General features: G+C 36.2%; 1 protein-coding gene across 2 annotated transcripts in view; it reads right to left on the bottom strand.

Moving 5' to 3' along the window:
• RAB28 (RAB28, member RAS oncogene family) overlaps positions 1-25,034 on the bottom strand; it is a 77,932-nt gene that overhangs the window by 45,504 nt on the left and 7,394 nt on the right. For both annotated transcript variants that reach the window (XM_079768491.1, XM_079768492.1), the window contains exons 3-4: positions 22,386-22,474; positions 7,368-7,497 (exon numbers count right to left, since the gene is read on the bottom strand). In XM_079768491.1, coding sequence (XP_079624617.1) covers positions 7,368-7,497; positions 22,386-22,474 — 219 coding nt within the window. The remainder of the gene's footprint in view (positions 1-7,367; positions 7,498-22,385; positions 22,475-25,034) is intronic.

Here is a 25,034-nt window from a genome sequence, read left to right as displayed (position 1 = left end):
TCACTGTTAAGAAGAATATACACTCAACATTGTTAATTAGTCTTGATGCACTCTTCTCTATGCCCTCATCTGTCATGAAGATTGTTTAAAAATCTGAGTTATTAGTCTTTATTTGGGAAAGGATCTGGTTAATATCTTTAAGAGTAGAAATCATTCATCCATCCACTCTGTCCCGGAGCATGATAATTCCTACCCCCAATACAAGCTATGGATAACCACCACCCCTCCACTAACTAAGAACCTATAAATCAGGAAGAGGGCAGCTCCTATGCAACCCCTGTTAATTTCTGTTTACAATCTATCCAACTGAGAATGTTAGCTAGTCAGGGGAGAAACTAGCTGATGGACCAGATAATAAAAAAACGTAACAGCTTAAAGACAGAAAATAACAAAATGAAAAATTAAAGAGGCATGGGATTATAAAACATGGGTTAAAATTGAAATTATCCTTTAAAAAAACAATATTCCTAAATGTTCATTTCACTTCAATTTGAACCTTTCCTTAAACACTAGAAGGAGGGATGAGATTAAAACTGTACATTAGTACAGATCATGATTTTTTAAATAAATATAAAAATAAACAATATATAAATAAAAAGGCAACATGTAGAGTTCTCATTATGTAAAAGTCATGTTAGGAAAAAGAAGCAAAATTCTTAATTCTTTTATGTTTATTTACCCTAAAATCATGACATAAAATCTATGACATTATCTCAAACATGATCCAGTATTGTATAACTTCGATGCATTTCCAAAGGAACTCTGACATTATTCACCAGGATGGAATTCAGTAGGCCAATTGGCTCTGAAGGCCATCTAACAGATACCCTGTATCTACATTCGTATTTTTCCTCATTAAGAAAACCATTTCCCCTGATTAACACATCCCAGGCCATAAACACTTCGAATTTCAACAGTCTTCATGAAAAAGCTTTTCTTCATTCAGTCAGTATTCATTCATTCAGGCATTGTTCTAAGTGATGAGGTCCTTAGCTTTCACAGAGCTTAGATTTTAGTGGGGGAAGACCGACAAGAAACAAACAAGAAACAGTATCAGATGGCAATGAGACTACACAGATAACACAATCAGAATGTGCTGGCAGAAAGGGACTAGATGGCTCCTTTAGATTGAGTGGGTGAAGAAGGCAACTCTGAAGAGAAGACATTTAAAATGAGATCCAAATGACCAAATGGAGGCAGCCAAGCAAAGACCAGAAGAAAAAGCCTTTCAAGCAGAGCAAACCCTAAGGTGCAAATTAACTTGGAGTGTGTTAGAAATAGACATAAAGACTATGTGCCTTATGCATACAGTGGGTAAGGGAACATGTACTATAGTAGGTGGTCAGGTTTGAGACCACCTAGTGCTCCTGGATAAGGAGCTTGGATTTCATCCTAAGCATGATGAGAAAGCACTAGAGGACTTTAAGCTGCAGAGTCATATTATGATTTCCCACTTGGGAACTGGATTGTAGAACAAAGCTAGGAGCAGGAAGACCAATAATAGGCTGACTACTGCAGCAGTTCACATGAGAGGTAGTGGTGGTATGTTAGGCCACGGCCAGGGTCTACCTGTAATAACCCCCTAAGTGGACATTAACTGAAAACCCTAGGCTCTTCAGTGTAGGCTCTGATCAAACGAGAGTGCCCCGATGCTAGGAGAGCAAGATCTTCAAGGCCAGGAAACCAAGTATTAGGCCTGGTGGCCTTGGCTTTCTGAATTGCATAAGTTACCCCAGCTGGTAATATAATTGTTTCTGGGTGCTTATGTGACTGCATCTGTAACCTGTCAGACATCTCATTCCACATGGGGCTGTAGTCATCATCAAACTTCAATGAACTTCCCATAAAATATACGGAATAAGTAAATGACTTACCCTCATTCTCATTTTGAAACTTACCTACCAAAAATTTATTTTTATCTCACTAGGGAAAAGTAGGAGCTTCAGTGAAGATTTGGACAAAACTGATTTATTAATCTCAACTACCAAACAGAGCAAAAAGGCAGCCAAAATTTTTAAAAAACCTGACTATGGCAGGGAAAAAAAAGATCAAAATTAAGACCTAGGTTAGCAAGTCCAATCACTCCTTAAGCACTCTCTCCGGCTCAACCTTTGTGCAAATTCGCAATGACTAGCTGCATTCACATAGCTGGCACTGGAGAAAGTTTATAAAACTTCTATTTCAGCTCTACTAATTTATAATTTATGATTATTCAAATTGAAGCTATAGTTAATGCTTTTATTTTTTGTTTTATTTTGTTGTTGTTTTTTATGGGCCAACTCTTATTTTATTTTATTTTTATTGTTTAAAATATTACAAGTAGTAGTACATGTCTCCTTTTTCCCCCATTAACCTCCCCCCCCCCACCTCTCCTAACCCCCGCAACCCTCCCCTGCCTTCCGAATGTAGTTTGACAGTCTGTTTGATGCTTCTTTGTCTCTGTATCTATTTTTATTCATTAGTTTATGATGTTCTTTATATTCTACAAATTAGTGAGATCATGTGATATTTATCTTTCTCTGACTGGCTTATTTCACTTAGCAGAGTGGTCGGCAAACATATTAGTCAACAGAGCCAAATATCAACAGTACAACGATTGAAATTTCTTTTGAGAGCCAAATTTTTTAAACTTAAACTTCTTCTAATGCCACTTCTTCAAAATAGACGCGCCCAGGCCATGGTATTTTGTGGAAGAGCCACACTCAAGGGGCCAAAGAGCCGCATGTGGCTCGCGAGCCGCAGTTTGCCGACCACGGGCTTAGCATAATGCTCTCCAGCTCCATACATGCTGTTGCAAATGGTAAGAATTCCTTTTTTACAGCAGCGTATTATTCCATTGTGTAGATGTACCACAGTTTTCTAATCCACTCATCTGCTGATGGGTATTTAGGCTGTTTCCAAATCTCAGCTATTGTAAATTGTGCTGCTATGAACATAGGGGTGCATATATCCTTTCTGATTGGTGTTTCTAGTTTCTTGGGATATATTCCTAGAAGTGGGGTCACTGGGTCAAATGGCAGTTCCATTTTTAATTTTTTGAGGAAATGCCATACTGTTTTTCACAGTGGCTGCAACAGTGTGCATTCCCACCAGCAGTGCATGAGGGTTCCTTTTTCTCCGCATCCTCTCCAGCACTTGTCGTTTGTTGATTTGTTGATGATAGCCATTCTGACAGGTGTAAGATGGTACCTCCATGTTGTTTTAATTTGCATCTTTCAGATGATTAGTGACTTTGAGCATGTTTTCATATGTCTCTTGGCCTCTGTATGTCCTCTTTCAAAAAGTGTCTATTTAGGTCCTTTGCTCATTTTTTTATTGGATTGTTTATCTTCCTTTTGTTAAGTTGTATGAGCTCCCTGTAAATGTTGGAGATTAAACCCTTATCAGAGATAACATTGGCAAATATGTTCTCCCATGCAGTGGGCTTTCTTGTTGTTTTGTTGATGGTTTCTTATGCTGTGCAGAAGCTTTTTATTTTGATGCAGTCCCATTTGTTTATTTTCTCCTTAGTTTCCATTGCCCTAGGAGCTGTATCAGTAAAGATATTGCTACGACAAATGTCTGCTGTGTTGCTGCTTATGGCTTCTTCTAAGATTTTTATGGTTTCCCGTCTTATATTTAAGTCCTTTATCCATTTTGAGTTTATTTTTGTGTGTGGTGTAAGTTGGTGATCTAGTGTCATTTTTTTTGCATGTATCTGTTCAATTTTCTCAACACCATATATTGAAGAAACTGTCTTGACTCCATTTTATGCTCTTGCCTCCTTGGTCAAATATTAATTGAGCATAATAGCTTGTGTCAATTTCTGGGTTCTCTGTTCTGTTCCATTGGTCTATATGTCTGTTCTTGTGGCAGTACCAGGCAGTTTTGAGAACAGTGGCTTTGTAATACAGCTTGATATCTGGTATTGTGATCCCTCCAATTTTGTTCTTCTTTCTCAAGATTACTGCAGCTATTTGGGGTCTTTTTTATTCCAGATGAATTTTTGCAGAATTTGTTCTAGGTCTTTGAAGTATGCCGTTGGTATTTTAATGGGGATTGCATTGAATTTATAGATTGCTTTGGGTAGTATGGACATTTTAATGATCTTGATTCTACCAATCCAAGAACATGGTATATTCTTCCATTTGTTTATGTGTTCCTGTATCTCTTTTTACAGCAACCTGTAATTTTCTGAGTATAGGTCCTTTATTTCCTTGGTTAAATTTATTCCTAGGTATCTTAATTTTTTTTGTTGCAATGGTAAATGGGATTGTTTTTATAGTTTCTCTTTCTGTGAGTTCATTATTGGTATATAAAAAAGTCATAGACTTTTGGGTGTTAATTTTGTATCCTGCTACACTGCCAAATTCATTTATTAAGTCTATTAGTTTTTTGATGGAGTCTTTAGGGTTTTCTATGTACAATATTATATAATCTGCGAATAATGACAATTTTACTTTTTCTTTTCCAATTTGGATGCCTTTCAATATGTCAACATAGTTAATGCTTTTAAAAGGCTACTATGATTAAGAATAATAATATTATTGAGCACTTACATTGGATAAGACCACATGCTAAGTGTTTTTCATGTAATATCTCGTTTAATCTTTAAACCAACTTTATCAGACAGAAACTATTACCCTTATTTCCAGAAGAGTAAATGGGGGCTTAGAAATATAAAGTAGCTTTCCTGATTGTCACAGTGCTGTAAAGGGAAGAAATTGGGCTTGAAAACAAAATCTGTCAAAATCAAATTTCTGTGATCTTAACCACACTCAATACTTCATTTAAAATCTTAATTAGTATAAAGAACATTAATCTCTTAAAGCTTTTCAGAATATAGAATGAAATAAAGTCAATAAATTTGCTTTAAACATTATATACTTTTAAGTATCATATACTGAAATAACTTACTAATTACTAATTCTGTCTATGTCATTAAAGCAAGTCCCTTCCTCTTCTGGCTACTTTATTAACCTACTCTAGTTACTCTTTATATTAAACATAATAAAACTCAAAATTTTTTACAAAAATAAACCCATAATTCACCCTTACCTAAGACTATCTTCAATCCTCAGCCCAAATTTCTGAGTTTACTATATTTTAATAAAAAGTAAATGATTTTATATCTTTCTAATCATAAGTTCTTACTATGGAACAAATTCACACATGCCTGTGAATGCGCACACACGCACAAACATACACTTTGTGTGGAAATTTTCTATGCTTCTACTGAACTTTGGCTAAAAGCTGGCTACTGCTGCCAATATATTCAGGGCCTACACCTATTTCTCTTCAACATATGCTTTCTATTAAGTTGCAAAGAATAGGACACAAGGATGAATTTTAAATTGCACATTTAGGCAGAAGATGACTTGTGTAGATAAATGGAATAATATAGTTTCAGATGTCTTCCCATCATGTTTCTTTCTCTTTGCCTTTAACCAGTAGGTGAAGTCTTTGCTTTTTAATATAATTTTATGTCCAAAAAGGAAAATTAATGCATATTACCATACAAATGAAACATCAATTTAGAAACACAAATTATAAGCTCTTTCATTACATGATCATATGAAATAATATTCAGGAAAATGTTCATCTATAATCTCTTCATTTTACATATATAACATTCTGTGTGACTGTATACTCTATTATATGATCTCATTCTGAAGGAGAGTATTATAAATACAAGAAAGGGTTAAAGCTAAGCCAAAAGTGAAAAAATTCTTTTGATTTTTATGCTATGAAATCTCAAGCATAACACTGTGATCATTTTTTGCATAAATTTATATAACTCGGAATGGCACAACCAAGCACAGTTCAATAGCCTATCTAGTCTGATACCCTGCCTCTGACAGCGACCAATGCTGGATGCCTCACAGGAGAGCATAAACACATATAATGTATATAATTATGTACCACTACGCCATTACTCCAGATGGTGGTTAGATGATATCCTGAAAGAAATGAAAACAAATCGGAACCCCTATCCTCCTTCCCTACTCTACAATTTCCCAAAAGTTAATGGGAAACCTCAAATAAAGCACACATTTAACCATAAAATAAGCCAATGCTTTGGTAACATAATGACCAAGCAATTATCTCCTAAAATGAAAAGTCCAACTGAGAAATAGAATCTTAGCTCATCAAAACTCATGATTTGTAAAGGGGGATTTCAATGAATTGAAAAGTATTTAATTCACTCAATTATAATTATATACAAAATAGATGAGCAAATTTTACTAAACCTTTAAAATAAAACTGTATCTTTTATCCAACCCATACATCTTGTGATATGTAATACTGTTTCCTAAAAACAATATAAAATTTGTATTTTTAACTCTTCAGAGAAATGATATTCACACCTGTTTTATAACCGTTTTAAAATAAGGCTTGGATTTATTACATGTTCATCTAAGTGTGCAAAACCACATAATGAAGAAATCTTGGTTTAGTCTTTCAGGAAGTACTATTTCCTAACCAATTACAGACAAAAAAAAATGCACTCTACTATTAAAGACTTTTGGCAAAGATAATTCTCTTCCTAAGTATACTTGGATATTGATTTAACAATGCTTGTAGGCAGGAAACAGTTTCTGACCTAAATCTTTCATGGTATAATTTTTATTCATTTTCTCTTTTTCTGTCCTCAAATAAGTTGTAAAAGATTAGGTCATATCATAATATTTTATATACTTGAAAAATCCTTTGTAGGGACTCCTTTTCCAAGTAACTGCATTGGAGGACGATGAACCAAGTAACAGTCTTGTGCTGCATTGTCTTACCATTTTTATATGCTGTATATCGTAACCCAAAAGACAAATCTCAAAAATTATTTACCCATCATTTTTACCGAGCACTACTATTTCCCCATTATAACACACTTTCTCAAAAAATATATATATTTATATTTCAGAGCCTGAAAAATTCAGAAAGGAACTTTATGGGAGCAAAAAACAATACACACAAAATTCCACACAGACACTGCTTCCTTCCCTAGAATAGGGGATCATTTAATGAAATGTATCTCCCAAAATCTCTGGGGCAGAGTGAAGCTGCAGAGCAATATCATAAAATCTGCAGCTGTGTTGCTGTTCTTAATAGGCCGCGCTGTTTCCTTAGACCTCAGAAGCCAAAACACACAGTCAGAGCAGAACTTACCTGAACAGGAATTGGCCAAAGCAGCACAGCAGTGAAGATAGATCAGCATCAAAACTGTTATTGGAAAGACTGTACACATCTTTAGGAATGTTCTCTTTAAGCACTTTGCTTACTCCAGGAAAGCTGTATCTACTTATTTTTCCAAACAGCAACATTTTTAGAAATAAAAACAATAGCATAGGCAAATAAACTTTACTATATATTAATAAGCATTAATAACTTACTTTTATTGCCCACCAAGGCAATCAGTGGCTGAGTTTCCGACTCCTCGCTCACTTTCTTCACCACAGTATACCAGTCTTCTAAATTCTCAAAGCTTTGATAATTTGTAATGTCATATACCAAGAGGACTCCCTGTCACAAAAGAGTTACAGAATATTTGTAATACACTACTTGAAAATAATATTAATATTAAATACTCTAAGTAATGCTTCAGATATACCTAGAATCGTGTAAAAATACAAATGTGGACTATTCTATATATAAACTTACTTTGATTTAGCTATTAACAGACAAATAATACTGAATCTTTTCATTCAAGGTAAACCCAAGCCAGTGAAGCAAGCTAAATAATAATTTTATCAAGTTATATGTGGTTTCCAAATAAGATATCTGGGATATGCTTGGTAAGTTACAATCAATGTAAGAAAATATGACATAGAAAAAGCTGCAAGGTCTACAATCCTGTCTGTTACTTTCATGAGGTCAAATATTTAAACCTTTCAATAAAAAAAACATCTGCTGCTGCTCTTTTTAAATATTTTTTAAATGGAGAGTCCATGACATCCCTTGATAGACCATTTCAGTGTTTTAACACAATTTTCTTTAAATGAAATAAATTGATTTCCTCTTTTGGTCCTCTGTGCATTTGGAGAACAACATATGAGTATCCTCCTTGTAATAACCCTTCATGTACTTGAAGATAGTTAAGAAACTCCTTTACTGTCTCCTTTCCAGAATAAACAAACTCAATTCCTAAACTTGCCTCAAAGGACCTATTTTCTATCCCTTTAATCATAGTTGTTGGTTCTTCCCAGGACACTCTCCATACAATTTTTTGACATCCTCTTTAAAATGAGCAATGTAAAACTAGATATGATTCTGTAATAAGAGCGTGAACAAAGCCAAATATAACAGAGGGATTGCTTCCTGCCTCTTATATATCATATTCCTTTTAATATATCCCATTATTTTGTGGGGGAAGGAGAAGTATGTACACACAAAAATAACAGTGCCAGATTCTTGATTCTCATCCAGCTTGTGGTCAAACACTTAATACAAAGCTCTGCATACAATATAAGTCTGGACCCTAATAGCATTTATGTCTCCTTCTTCTTAGGTTATAATCATAAATATTGACTACTTTTTTGCACCTATAATGTACTAGACATCTCTAGATCTTTTCATTAATCATCAGAACAAGCATGCAAAGCTGGTGTTATTATTCTCATTTTACTAATAAACAAGAGGTTAAAATAACCAAGGTCACACAGCTAGTTAAGTAATTGAGCCAGAATTTGAATCAAAGACTGAATAAATATAAACTTCACTCGTTCATTCCACAAACATTTGTCTGCCAACTATATGCCTAGCACTGTGCTGGGTGCTAGGGATATAAATTCCAAACCTCCAGGAACCCACAGTCTCGCATCAAAGCCAAGCACATACTAGTAAAAGACAAGTATACCAACACAGGAATCATGGCCTGTGATATCTTGGGAAATATTAATAGATTGGTTCAGGGGATGGTACGGGTGGGCGTCAGAAGAGGGTTGTTTGTAGCATTTGCCAATTTCTGTGGTGCAAATACTGCTGTGTGGCCATTTTCAAGTTATCAAAGTCACTTCACTGATCACAGAGCATGGTAGGACATCACTATATAGCACCTCCACCACACAGGTACACTAAACAGAAATAATCTCCAAAGCATCCTACATAATAAAAGGGTAATATGTAAATTACCATCACTCTGCTACGCTCACGATTGGGCCTGCAGGAGGCGCAGGGGGCGGGACTCAGGGTGGCCGATTGGGCCGGCGGGACACTGAGCTCGTGTCGCCAGGGGCCTCTGGGGCAGCGAGCCCACGTCCTGCTGTGGACCATCAAAAGCGGGGAGCGAAAGCGGGGGAGCTGACTGTCTGTCCGCTCCGGCACCAGGCCTTTCGAAAGCCTCCACCGCGCCGGAGGCTTTAGAAAGGCCTGGTGCACCAGCGGACAGACAGGCAGCTCCCCCGCAATCGAAAGCCAAAGCGGGGAGCTGGCTGACTGTCCGCTCCGGCAGGTTAGGCCTAGGGGACCCTACACATGCATGATTTAATCATGCACTGGGCCTCTAGTAGATAATAAAAATATATAGCAAAATAACCCTAGCTGGTTTGGCTCAGTGGATAGAGCATCGGCCTGCAGACTGAAAGGTCCCAGGTTCAATTCCAGTCAAGGGCACATGCCTGGGTTGTGGGCTCGGTCCCCAGTAGGTGGCGTGCAGGAGGCAGCCAATCAATGATTCTCTCTCATCATCGATGTTTCTATCTCTCTCTCGCCCTCTTCCTTCCTCTCTGAAATCAATAAAAATATATATTTTTAAAAATACACATAGCAAAATAATTAGTAAGTGTGCATTTTGAGCATATATTTGTTTTTTATATAATTTGTAAGTTTATTTATAATTTTTAACCATAAATGTATTCAACTGGTTCACAAAAACTCCTGAAATTAACAATAACTCTCCCAAACTGGGTCTAGCATACTGCTGTTATGGTCTTCCAGTATCATGCTCTTTTATTAAACTACACTGGCCTCCAAGTCACTTATTCTCTCTGAATCTTGGGTTATTTGCCTCTGAAATTAAATAATTGAGTTAAATAAAATCTCTTCCAGTTTAAATATTCTATAATTACTAGAGGCCCGGTGCACAAAATTCATGCACAGTGGGGGGGGGGGGTGGTCCCTCAGCCCAGCCTGCAACGATGCAAGTGTTTCGCACCTGGCCTGGCCAGAGGCCCTCCGGGGCTGGGGTGGAATGCTTGCCTCGTCGCTGCGGTGATGAAGCAAGCATTCCGCCAGGCCGCTCACACTACCTGCTCTCAGCGGCCGCCCCCCCTGGGACTGGGGGACTCTGGCGGGGCTGAGAGGTCTGGGCGCCGCCATCTTGTGGCTATGGGTGCCGCCAGCTTTGTGGCAAGTGATGGTCAATTTGCATATTCTCTCTTTACTAGATAGGATTATGCAGTATCACTTGCCTGATTCATTTTAGTAACTTAGACACCTATTTCTGTCTTCCCAAATGCACTGAAATAATGCCCAACACAGAATTATCCTATATAATAAAAGGCTAATATGCAAATCAACCAAATGGCAGAATGACCGGTCGCTATGATGCACACTGACCACCAGGGGGCAGACGCTCAACGCAGGAGCTGCCCCCTGGTCAGTGCGCTGGGGGAGCACTCCCACAATTGCTCAGCCAGAAGCCAGGCTCAGAGCTGGTAAGCGGTGGCGGGAGACAGCTGTCAGCAGGACATCCCCTGAGGGCTCCTCGACTGTGAGAGGACACAAGCCAAGCTGAGGAACCGCACCTTCGCGCCCCACCCCCCTGCCCAGTGCACAAATGCCGTGCACTGGGCCTCTAGCTTGAAATAATGAGCATAATCCCACTTTTCTTATTAAGAATAAAGCCCAGAACTGACCTCTGAAGAAAGCTAATCTTCAACCTACTGACTCCGCCTCCAGCTGTCATGACTGATAAAACAGGTGGTAAAAGAGCTCTGCCATGGAAGTCAAATCATTGGTAGGTTGCAGTCCTGGCCCTACTATCTACTGCTTTTGGGCAATGCTTCTATCTTCACCTTTAGAATACTTGCCATGCCTAAGTGACTAAGTGAAGTAATAAAAATAGACTTATTTTAAAACTAACATAAACAATTGCTGGAAATTATTTTTATTATTCTGAGTGAAAAAGAATCACAGTTTCAAAGCAACTTCAAGGTAGTTTTTACACTCATAAATTGAGCCTTGACCTAGGATGACTCTTAAATCTTAAGAGTTGGGGAACCATTCTAATTAATATATGCAAAACTTCATCTCAACATGGGTCAATATTTGAACATGATAGAATACACGCAAATAAAACATGGCTACAATCTCTTAATAATCAGTACTAGACAGAGCTATGGAATAACAAATACCATTGATCTAGACCAGGGTTCTATGGCCCACAGGTCAAATCCAGTCCACACCCCATATTTTCATTTATTTATTTTTTTAATATATTTTTATTGATTTCAGAGAAGGAGAGATAGAAACATCAATGATGAGAGAGAATCATTGATTGGCTGCCTCCTGCACACCCTCCACCAGAGACCGAGCCTGCAACCCAGGATGTGCCCTTGACTGGAATTGAACCTGGGACCCTTCAGTCTGCAGGCCGTCATTCTATCCACTGAGCCAAACCAGCTAGGGCCCCATCTTTTTAAATAAATTTCTAATGAAATATACTCATATTCATTGTTACCAATAACTGCTTTTGCACTACAACTGCAGAGTTGAGTAGCTGCAGCAGAGACAGTATGGCCTGCAGAATCTAAAATAGTTTCTATCTGGCTCTTTAAGGAAAAGTTTACCAATTCCTGATATGGACCAATGTATCCTGTATTTCTCAGTCAGCGATACCTATAAATCTTCCAGGACTCAAGAAAGATAGAAGGATAAGCCTTTTTCATTAACCCAGCTATCTATCGACTCAAAATCTATCTGTTCATATACCCCATTCTCAACAGCATTTAATGTAAAAACTATGATTTTATCTCTGCTCCTAAGATGACAATTTTCTACCAGTTTTGACCTTCACCTGTATGGTGAAAATTGAGAAGGGAAGACAAGAAAACCAAAAACACTAAAATACAAAAGAAATTCCAAGCCAGATGGGTACTAGATTTATCGGGTGATCACTTCATAAAGTATTTAAAGGTCTAACCACTATGTTGTACACCTGAAACTACTGTAATACTGTATATCAACTGTAATTAAAAAATAATTTTTTAAAAAAATAAAGGGGGGAAAAAAGAAATTCAGAACTTGGAAGTTGTCACATTTGTCCTACAATCAGAAAGAAGAAAAAAGCTAAACAAACTGAAAATAAATTACTTTTCTTGGATATAACAGAGCTGAGTTTGGCAGGTAATTTCTACCCTGAAATCTGGAGAGAGAAGTAAATTCAGAGAGTCATAACCCAAATCTGCTTACCTAGAGCAGAAACCATCAGAGCCAGTAAATGGTAGAAACATTTAAATGATAAATTTGATAAACTGCTGAAGGTTGAGTATGATCCAGCTTGAAAATGAGAAATTCCTGGGGGAGTGAATTTTACCTCCAAGAAGCCCACCAGATCCTCGTAAAGAATCAAGAAAGATTCCTTCCTGGCCCTGGCATGGGAAGGGAGAAAGTAACCATTGTAAAATATGCACAGAGCATTACTCATAAAAAGAGGTATCCTCACCAAAAGGCTTAAAAAAAGAGAGAGAGAGAGCAGGCTTAATCAGAGTCTTACATGATAACATGGAGGAAGGGCAATTCCTAATTCCAGCCCCCTCCCCCTCTGTCACCCTGTATCACCTAAGTAGGAAGAGCTAAGAAACACCTGTGAAGGCCACAGCCCAGGGTCACAGGCCACCAAAAGGCCATGACTTAATCATAAGAGGAACAGAATGTTTCCTCTCCCTTATACTTTACCAAACACCAACACAGGTGCAGTATAATAGTAGTGGATTACAGCTGAAAAAGCTGTAAGACACAAACTTCAACTAAGAAAGAATTATTTAAGACACCCAGAAAAAAGGAGAGAAAAACTCAAAGACATAGAGGAATTTGATGTCTCTGGCACCTTTAGCTTCAGTTAACATTAAATTCAGACTAACTCCTGGCCATGTTAACATAAAACCTCACAATAAAGGCCTATTAGACTGAGTTCTTATTACTCAATACATCATGTCTAGCTTTCAACAAAAAATTAGAACACTAAAAGGCAGTTTGAAAAGAAAAAGCAATCATTAGAATCAAACTCAGATATAATAGAGTTGGAATTATCAGACCAAGAATTTATTTTTTTACTTTTTATTTTAAAAATATATTTGTATTGATTTCAGAGAGGAAGGGAGAGGGAGAGAGAAACATCAATGATGAGAGAGAATCATTGATCGGATGCCTCCTGCACACCCCCTACTGGGGATCGAGCCTGAAAACCAAGCATGTGCCCTTGACCGGCATGGAACCTGTGACCCATCAGTCCACATGCAGGCCAACACTCTACCCACTGAGCCAAACCAACTAGGGCGTCAGACCAAGGTTAAAATAACTATGATTAATATGTTAAAAATTCTAATAAAAAGGTAAACAACATAGGTGAGTAGCATAAACAAAGAGATATAAACTCTAAAGAATAAGAAAAAGGAGCCCTGGCCGGGTGGGTCATTTGGTTGGAGCACAGTCCTGTACAACAAAAGGTTCTGGGCTCATTTGCCAGTAGTGGGTGTGCAGGAGGCAGCTGGTCAATCTTTTGTTCTCACATTGATGTTTTTCTCTTTCCCTCTCCATTCCTCTCTCCCTCTCCATTCTTCTCTCTAAAAAAAAAAAACAACAACCATAATGTCCAGCCGGTGTGACTCAGTGGTTAAGCATTGACCCAGAAACCAAGAGGTCACTGGTTCAATTTCTGATCAGGGCATATGCCCAGGTTTCAGGCTCGATCCCCCAGTAGGGGGCATGCAGGAGGCAACTGATCCATGAAGTTTCTCTCTCACCAATGTCTCTCTCTTTCTCTACCCTTCCCTTTCACTCTCTCTAAAATTCAATGGAAAAAAATATTCAGGTGAAAATTAACAAAAAAAAAAACACAAAAGAGAAAATCTTGAAAGAAGCTGGGAGGGAGGGAGAGAGTAAACCTTATCTATAGAAAAACAAGGATAAGAATTACAGAGAATTTCTTATTGGAAATCGTGTAAATAAGAAAAGAATGAAATATTTTAAGTGTTAAAAAAATCTAGAATTCTATATGTAAAATTATCCTTCATAAGTGAGGGTGAAATAAAGACTTTCTCAAATAAACAAAAACTAAAGGAATTCACAACCAGCAGACCTGCCCTGGAAAAAATGTTAAAAGAGGTTCTTCAGAGAGAAGGAAATGATATTATGAGTAAGAAATTCAGTTCTCCATAAAGAAAGGTAAAGTACCAGAGAAGAAACAAGTGTTTATTGTTTAAACTAATCAGAATAATAATATATTGAGTGATTTTAGCATATTGACAAGCAAAATGATGACAGCAATGCCATAAGGAATGGGAGATGGATTCAGGTTATCTATACTAATAAAAGGGTAATATGCTAATTAGACCAGGTCGACCGGACATCTTCTGGACGTCCGACTTCCTTCTGGACAGTTAGGGGGTGACCAGACTGGCAGGGGGGCAGTTAGGGGCGACCAGGCTGGCAAGCAGAGGCAGTTAGAGGTCATCAGGCCAGCAGATAGAGTGGTTAGGGGTAATCAGGCAGGCCGGCAGGCGAGCGGTTAGGAGGCAATCAAGCTGGCAGGGGAGCAGTTAGGGGGGTGGCCAGGCCAGCAGGGGGGCAGTTAGGGGACGGCCAGGCCGGCATGGGAGCAGTTAGGGGCGGCCAGGCTGGCAGGGGGGCAATTAGGAGGCGACCAGGCCGGCAGGGGACCAGTTAGGGGTTGATCAAGCTGGTAAGCAGAGGCAGTTAGGGGTGATCAGGCAGGCAGGCAGGGGAGCAGTTAGGAGGCAACCAAGCCGGCAGGGGGGCAGTTATGGGGTGACCAGGACTGCACGAGGGCAGTTAGGGGGCAACCAGGCTGGCAGGGGACCAGTTAGGGGGTGATCAGGCCAGCAAGCAGAGGCAGTTAGGGGCAATCAGGCAGGCAGGTAGAGTGGTTAGGGGAGATCAGACAGGCAGGCAGGCAGGCGAACGGTTAGGAGCCAGTGGTCCTGGATTGCAAGAGGGATGTCCGTCTGCCGGTTTAGGTCCCATCTCTGGGGTCCCAGACTGGAGAGGGTGCAGGTCGGGCTGAGGGACACCCCCCCCCTGCCGTGCACGCATTTTGTGCACCAAGCCTCTAGTTCTTTTATAAGGTATCTGAACTAAATGTGAAACAATATAGTGTTATATGAAAGTACACTTAGATTAGTTAAAACTGTATATTGCAAACTCTAGAGAAAGATTTTTAAGTATAATTAACAGGCTAAGAAAGAAGATAAAAAGAAAAGTTTAAAAAAAGATAAGGGGGGTGGGAGTGGCTGGGGAATGGTCAATGGGGAAAAAAGGAGACTTATGTAATACTTTAAACAATAAAGAATTTAAATTTTAGAAAAAAGATAAAAGTAGAACCAGAAAAGACCAAAAGCAAGGAATAGAAAACAAACATGATATGATAGATATTAACCCAACTATATCAATAATCACTTTAAATGTGAATGATCTAAATATACTAATTAAAAAGACAGAGATTATCAGAGCATTTTAAAACCAAGATTCAACTTATATGTTGCCTACAGGAAACTCACTTTACATATAAAGACAGAGATTAAAAGTAAGAAAATACAGAAATACCATGTTAACATTAATAAAAAGAAAGCTACAATCACTGTATTAATATCAGACAAATCAGACTTCAGAATAAAGAAAACTATTTAAAGTATAAAGGTTGGTATCATAATAAAGGGGTCAATTTTCCAAGAAGACATAACAATCTTTCATGTACATATACCCAATAACAGAGTATCAAAATACCTGAGACCAAACGGATAGAACTATAGGAAATTCCAAATCCTCAGATCCAGTAATATAATTGGAGACTTCAACACCCCTTTTTCATTAATTGATACATAAAGCAGAAAACCAGTACGTTGAACCAAATAGCACTAACAATCAGCATCATCTAATTGACATTTACAGAACAGTTTGTCCAACAACATTAGAATTTACACTCTTCTCAAGTTCACATGAGACGCTCACCAAGATAGACTACACCAAGCATGTCAAACTCAAAGGCTAACACTGGCCAAATAAACAAGGTTTAAGTTTATGTGGGCCACAAAAAAACAAAAGCTTCAATTTTCATAGAAACATGGGTTTATTTTGATACAGACACACTAAATACAAAGGGCTGAAATAAATAAGTAATCACTAACATAAAATAATAGAACATTTTAATAAAAATTAATATTTTTCTTGAACATTAACTTACCAGACACTGAATAACTGCACAAATTAATAAGCATAACGCAAATAAACCTGTTTTTCTTGTTATCCAAAAGTGAAATATTTCCTATTACGCACACCAAACAAGTCAGTGCAAGACTAATGACGTGGCAATCGGCTGCTAAAACATTCGCTGCTAGAAATGGTATGCCTATGCGTAAGGCGCATAAGGGAAATGAATGCAACACGATTACAGTAATCAGTCATTAGTGAACATTATAGTTCATTATTAATAATTATGTATAACAGGATGATGTAAAATTAAGTTACAAATTTTTTTATTAAAACGTTTCTTACATATCGTTATATTTGGCTGGGCCAGAAAAATATTCGTTGTGGGCTGAGTTTGACATGCTTGGACTACACTGTGGGCCATAAAATATACCTTAGCAAATTTATAAGATTAGAAATTATACAAAGCATGTTAGTAGACAGACTACAATGGAATTAAATTAGAAATCAGTAATTAGAAAGATAGCTGGAAAACTCAAAATATTTGGAGATTAAACAACATACTTCAAAATAACACATGGGTCAAAAAAAAAGTCTCAAGAGAAGTTAAAAAATACCTTAAACTAATAAAATCACAACCTATCAAAACTTTTGAAATAGAGCAATGACAGTGCTGACAGGAAAGTGTATAGCACTGAATGTATATATTAGAAAAGAAGAAATATCAATAGCCTGAGCTGCCACTTTAGAAACTACGGAAGAAGAGCAACTTAAGCCTAATGCAAGCAGAAAAACTAAATAATAAAAATTACCTAGAGATCAATAAAACTGAAAAGAGGAAAACAATAAATAAAATGAACAAAATCAAAAGTTGGTAACTCTCTAGCCAAGTTAACCAAAAAGGGAGGGATAGAGAAGAGGCAAATTACTAAGATCCCATAGACCTTAAAAGGATAATAAAGGACTATAAGCAACTCTATGGCTAAAATTTGACAACTTAAATGAAATGGACCAATTCTTTGAAAGACACAAGCCACCAAAATCATATAAGCAGACACTGACTCCCAGGGCTCTGCCCACCAGCTTCAGCACACCACAGCCAGACCTCTAAGTACTCACCTCTTCGGGAGTTTATACTAGCACCTCAAAGCCCCTCTCACCACATGGATCAATCCAGACCTCTTCTGATTCCTTCCAGAATTCTATCAGAATCTTCTCAGCCAAAAGAAGTTACAATACAACTCCCTCACAAATCCAACACATCTTGGTAACAACTAAAATCTGAAAAGCATCTACTGGGGATACTGGAAATAGTTTTCTTGGTAATCTTGTAGATATCGAAACCCCTCACCATGTGTCATGTCCCTGGTACCCTCTTTTACCACCCATCTACCCGCCATTCATCCTTTTCCTATGTCATTATCCCCTTACTACCCTGTGCTTCCTCTTCCCAATTTGCCCTATAAGTGCTCCTCTTCTTCCCAAATATTTCTGCCATGACTTTTGGAAATCAGATTTCAAGTTTAATAAATCCTGCTATATTTTCAAATTCTTCACAATAATTTCCTCCATTTTTTATATCTTAACATCTCTTTCTCCCCTGCAATTCCCTTCTCTTTGTAAACCTCAAGACATTTAGTAAATATTATATAAAATTCATATAGTATTTTGTTTTCATCTATTTTACTTATCATATCTAATAAGCATGATGAGTCAGTAAATCAAGTGGATGCCATTTGCAAAGGAATAATTGGTAGGAATAACTGAAGAAACAAACACTGGTGGCAACACAACAGTCTTAGAAGGTATTTCATAGATTTATTTCTAAATTTTATAAGGCACCGCACACACACAATTTAAACTTCCCTAAAATGAAAAGTTCCCTATTCTCAAATTGCAGGTGACTTTTCTCCCTGATTTGTATGACAAATAATGTACTTTAGTTTTTAATTATATATAGAAATAAATCATATAGATTATACAATAGTCATAACAACATATACCTTGAAATAAGTACAATCTGTAAGAAGAAATAGTAAAGCAAGAGAGGTCTGCAAATAAAATTAGATACAAGTTAGCAAACATCTAACTAAAAATTTCATAATAAAAGATAGCAGAGGGGCTCAGGGAATCCCACTTTCAGATGTGATCTCTCCTCAGTTGTCATACCGACACCAAATCCTTTTGTTGGTGGTTAACAGGCTGGCTCATCTGCGTGGGGCACTGGCACACAATAGTAGTTATGTTTAACTCACAAATGACTATACTTCATTGAGCTTATGCTCAGTAGAGCAGTGTTTGCAAACCACTTAGATTCCAGGATGGAAAGAGCTACAAAAATGAAACATGCAGTCCTTCTCTGAGGTTTGTTATTAGCCTCTGTTAGCCACAGGTTACAGGGCACTAAACACTACGCACTGTGTGTTTGCTCGTAACCACTATGAAAAATAGCCTATAACATCTTTCTGAAGACTCCTAGAAAAATTTAAGGCAATTCTAAATCTGGGAATTTAACTGGGATATACTTCAATTCTTAGAACAGTTCTTGTCAAAATATCTCACTAATTCTTTCTTGGGTGTCAATTCAATTTTGTTTCACACAACACTATTCAACAGACTATTACTAAAGTTTAATGCTACTGGGGGGGGGGGGAGTGAAGAGGATAAAATAATCAGTTTTATTTGAAACTAAGACAATTTCTATACAATAAATAAGCTTCTTCATGGATGTTTTAAAAAGCTTTTTAAAAAAGAGATTCACTAACTTAATAGCTCCGATGGTTTTAAGATAATTCTTTTTATACCCAATACATAAACTAGAGAATCTAAAATAAAATCCTCTAATAATACATTAAACTGATATCCTCAAAACAGCTCATCAAAACATTATTTATGAAGAGTTCTATCCTGTAATGTGTGTACTAAAATACAAAGTACTCATGAGATAGGTAATAGATAGCATCAACAACTCTAGAAACAGTATTGATCCACTTTGAAGAATAATTATATGATATAATATAAAGTTGTTGACTATAATAAAATGGTATTTGAAAGCATTGTTCTTGAAAAATAACATTTCCCCCAATTTATGGTAGTGAATTGTAGTCAGAGCTTCTCTGACCTGGATAAAAAAATTACACATATTTTAACAAGAAACTACTAGTAAATGCATTTTATATATTTTACATAGCATTTAATTTAGAATCTCTGGAAAGAAGAGAAAATTTATTTCATTATCATTAATTTATGACAATTCATTTTATCATCTCAGAATTACTAGTTTCCTGAGATACTTTCATAAAAATGTTAATGAACCTCTCAGAAATATTGTGCTACATTGTTGTTTAGTAAAACATGGTATATGCTTACATTCACAGAAATTGTAAAATATAAATAAGACACCATCAATGAGGAAAAGAAAACCACCTTCAAAATAGAAATCTTACATAACAAGTTCTAAAAAATATATAACATTCTCTTCCTCCCAAGATATAAGGTGAATTAGAAAAGAATAGAGAAATAGTACTAACCTCAAGTACTCTCAAAAAAGATGGAAATTTCTGAAATTTCTACAAATTTGCCCACAATACCTACTAATTGTAAGCAGGTATGTAATAGTATAAAACATACACTGTATAAAAGGTGATTTGAGGGGATGTCATACATTATGAATGTACTAAATGCCACTAATTATATACTTTAAAATGGTTAATTCTATATTACATAAATTTCACATTAATATTAATTTTTATATAACACCATAATTTTATAACATTAACAAACTTTACATAATTTAAGTATATCAAATAATAATTTTTAATGACTTGACATATGGTAAAATTAAAAGATTCCAATACATGAGTGTAATATTCCCCCAAGTTTTAAATAAATTAATTAATTGAATTTGATATTATTTATGCTGAGATGCATAAAATCTTCCTGTTCTCCACTAACTCTAGTTACATCTATAAAACATAAAAAGATTCTACTTGACACTCAGAATCAAATATCATAAGAAGCTTGACTAATCTAATTTTCTTTTCTTTTTTAAATCCAATATGTGTCCTTGAAGATAGATCTTAATGGAGCAAAGTAGAAAAACGTTTTTATTTTCAAATCCCATTTTACCAACTACATGAAACAAGGACTGTTGATTTCCACAAATCTCTGTTCAGCAATTTTCCTTTAGCTTAATATCCACTTTAAACATAATCAGTTTAAAACAAAAAATTAAACGACAATAAAGACAGAAACCAAAACCTGAGATGTACCTTTCAAGGGAAAAATAAACATGCATAAAATATCAAGTCATATGGTCACAAGAGAAAATGTTAAGGGAGCAGGAAGGCTTTTCAGGAGACAAAGAACAATCTACCTATCTATATATAAAAGCCTAAGCGACCATTTGACTATTCAACTGTTCGACCTGTCGTTATGATGCGCACTGACCACCAGGGGGCAGACGCTCAGTGCATAAGCTGCCCCCTGGTGGTCAGTGCACTCCCACAGCGGGAGCACCGCTCCGCTTACAGACAGGCGCCAGATGCCGGGCTCTCGGCTGGCGAGCGCAGCTGCAGTGGCACAAGCCTCTCCCACAGACACTCCCCCTGCGCACCCCCTCTCCCCACAGCCCATCTGGACCAGGATCGGGATTGGGACCGGCATCAGGACTGACTGGGCGCAAGCCCACAGCCGCTTCTCAGTCATGGGCATACCAGTATCACCCTAGGATGGGCGTACAGAGACCGCAGCGGAGCGGCAGCAAGCCTACTCAGCAGCGGCAGCAGGCACAGCGGGGCCGGGATGAGCAGTAGCGGCGTGATGCCCAGCCCAGGTTTGGGCTCCTCCCCAGTCGCCTGCAGCTTCGCACACTACTACATCCCTCAGGGGATGCTGGACTGCCAGTTTCAGCCCAATCCCCGCAGGACACGCTGAGGGAGCCCACCCGTGCACAAATCTGTGCACCAGGCCTCTAGTGTAGAAGAAAAGGCAAAGAAGAAAGAGTTCTAAGAACCCAATCAATGTATCAATCATATAAAAAGCAAAAGTAGGGCCTTTACACATGATCAGAACAGTATGAGCCTCATTTGTGTTAAAAAATAATTCAGAAAATCTTTTTCATCAAAAATTAAAGTAATGGTACTTAACAATCATCAAACTTCATGAAGAAGAGTGCTTAACATTATCTGTCTTCATCTTCTAGATTCATTTCTTATAAGCAACGTAGTTCTACATAACCAAGTTCTGATTCTCCCACTAAAAACATCAAACTCCCCCCAATGCCCAAGACAATGTGAAAGAGACACACTAATTAAAAGGGGAAGAAAAAGCAAAAATTAATAGCATGTCCATAATTAACTTTTTAAAGTATACTACTACCATATACACATTCCCTATTTGTACAATAATTTAATTTAAAAACATGTCTATATAAGCTCATGTTGCCAAATAATTTTTGTTACATAATATATACATTTTCTTCTGAAAAGACATCATTATCATGTTAAAATATTGTATGTACTTCATATATATAATTAGTCATACTTAGTTTTCTAATATATTGATATACCTATTAAATCTGGAGAACTATAAATATTTAGCAGACTAGTTCATAGCACAAAAATATAGACATACAAATATGCTTTTTGTCCTTATAATTTAAATGAAATTAAATTTTCCCTTTCTATATTTTTCATTCATTCAGTTTATATATTTTGAAAGTTGTCACTATTATGAAGTCAGCTAATAAATATCAAAGTATCAATTATCACTACATTTATTCAACTGCTGATAATAATATCTTGTAATGTAAGTAGCATATGAATGCTATTAAGAGTTCCTTGATTCAAATCATTCCAAACAATTTGGGAAGGATGAAACCAAAGGATTAACACAAATATAAATTTAGTCTCTTTACATATCAGATAGAAATCATGTCCAAAAAAAGTGTGTGTGTGTACCCAGTTAAGTGTGTTTGTGAGAAGAGTATTTTCAGTATCAGAATAATCACAGAATTTCTGTCATACCTGGGCTCCATAGATATATTTATCCAACATCTTGCCTCCTATTGTCTGCCCTCCTATATCCCAAACTTGAAGTGTAACATTCAAGTTTCCTAAAACATAAAATAGGAAAATAAAAATAAGAATACAAAAAAGTTAAGTAACAATGTAACAACTGAATCCAGTTTCACAGAACATTAAATCACAATCATAAACTCTGAACCTAATTTGCCTTTTATTCTGCAGACTCATGTAGTCAGATATTTGGAACTATAAAGTAACGTTATCAAAAGAAATCATAGTGGAAATTTAGGCTTATACTTTTACCCCATTTCCACGGAACTACATTTATAATTACCTTCAAAACAAAAGAAAATAAAGAAAGCATTAATTCATAAATTTCTTAAATCTTAAAAAATTTTTCTTGAACAGAAAGTAGAACAATATAGTATTTGTACCTGGGGTAAGAAATATACTTTAAAAATAAAATTTGAATTTTATATACTAATCTACCCTATTGCACATAATGAATTTTACTGTTAAGTTCCATACTCTAAAGGTTCTAAAGCGCACCGAATGATAACAGACAACAAAACGAATCCATAGTTTCAACTTGAATAAATGTTTTAAATTTGAATGTCAGCTATTATATGCAATAGTAAACATAATAAAAATTACATGTTTTCAAATTTAACTTATCAAATACAAACATGATTAGCCTTTTCAGAAGTGAGGTAGGATACATACCGCATGTATCACTAAATATGCCTGTTCAAAGCATTTCCATTGAAACAAATTATATGTGCTCCAAAGCCCTCATAAAATCGGCTTTATAATGCTTTTTCCATGCACAAACATTATAAAAATACAAAGCAATCTTTAAAATTTTGTTGTTCATTTTGAAAATCATTGATAAGCTACTCTCTCTAATCAATACAATTAATGACTAGAAAAAGACCATGTTCAATATGCTTTTTAGTTTAACATTTCAAACTATTTCTTCTAATAAAATTATGCAGTTTTCTCCAAAGGTAGACAAAATCTCAGTATCTTCAAAATGAGTTCCCTCACGAAAAATGTATCTTTCTGAAAGATGTGCAAATCAGGAAAACTCAAAATAAAAACTTAGAAACTAAAAAAATGGTCTCACCTCAAACACCAACAAAAAGAAGAGAAAAGGACTATAAAATAGTATATGAATTTTTATACCAATGTAAAACATTAAAATCAGAAAATGTTAGTCAAACCATTCAACTTTGCAACTGAAAGGAAAGCACAACACTGGACTAACCAGCCAAGTTTTGCCCTTAACCCTCAGTTTTGTTGGGTGTTGGGTATGCATTACAATCTTTCCATTATTTGGATGTAGGTCTGTTCCATCTGCCAACATGCAGAGGATTTACATGAGGAACTTCCATTAGCATTAATGAGAGCTACTGAAGTTTATCACCCGTCATCATTCCCACATACACTCACTTTCAACGTTCAGAGTAATGACAGAAATGTTTTTAAGCTCTATGAATACGAAAACCAAAATGTCACAGACTAAAAGACTTGTCCAACAACTACATTGTTAAAATGTAATTTCTTAAAAATCTAAATGTTTCAAAATTCAAAGCTGAAATCATTCCCCTATACTGCTGTCTCAAATTAAGCAGGTAGGGCTAGCCATCATTAGAATTATATCAAATAATTTCAGAAGCCCTTAGATAAACAGGCAGTACTCCATTCATTTTATTTGGAAAAACTCTTTACAATCAGTATCTAACAATATTAATATTTTTACAGTAGGATTTTGGGCAACACTTAATAAAATACATCTACTCCCATTTTTTTCAAGGACAGCAAAACCTATCACTTAACTTCATATGAAGATATACGAAGCCTTTTTCCATTTAAGTTCTGATATTCAGGTCCTATCTGAATTAAGTGTTGAATACTTCAACTATAACTTTAGGAATATGATCTTCATGACATGTTTTCAAATTCTGAAGACAATCACCTGAAGTCTCTAAATCATTTATTCAACTGTCTCCATCTAAGAGGTTTATACTGCATTTGTGTGTTCAGGGTATTTTTTAAATCTATACCTTTCCAAATAAGCACTCTTTTGTGGTTGGCTTGTTTTTTTTAATATACATATTCTAGTGCTTCAGAAATAAAAACAGCTATGCATTACTGATAACCAATTAATATATAATGTTAGCAAAAGAACAAAGCGAAAAAGAAAACTTCTACTACCATAACCTCAACAAATACTAACTTTCAGTTATTTCATATACCTAGAAATATAATTTTAATCACATTTGAATTTGAGACTTATTAACACATAAAAATAAAAATGAAATCACATAAATATGGAATTCAAATCAACATCATTTTAGTTTTTGCACACATAGACATGAAGTCTCCAGTATATTTTCAAAATAGCATACCTATGAAGCTATATAAATAACTAATATTTAAATAACTAATATTGCAAAATTTTTAAAAATCAAGAATCTAATGTAATTTTCTAACTAATAAAAAACATTAAGAAAACTGCCAGCAATCTAATCCCAAATGCAAAATTGTACAAAATTCCTGCTCCTTTGTAAGCAAAGACATTTAACTAGAGAAAAAAAATAAAATAAATGAGGTGACAAAATACAGGTAAGTTTCTTTTGGTATGAA

The sequence above is a fragment of the Cnephaeus nilssonii genome, assembly GCF_951640355.1.
Source record: "Cnephaeus nilssonii genome assembly, chromosome: 1".
NCBI classification, from domain to species: Eukaryota; Metazoa; Chordata; class Mammalia; order Chiroptera; family Vespertilionidae; genus Cnephaeus; species Cnephaeus nilssonii.
This window is presented reverse-complemented; position numbering and strand designations above follow the sequence as displayed.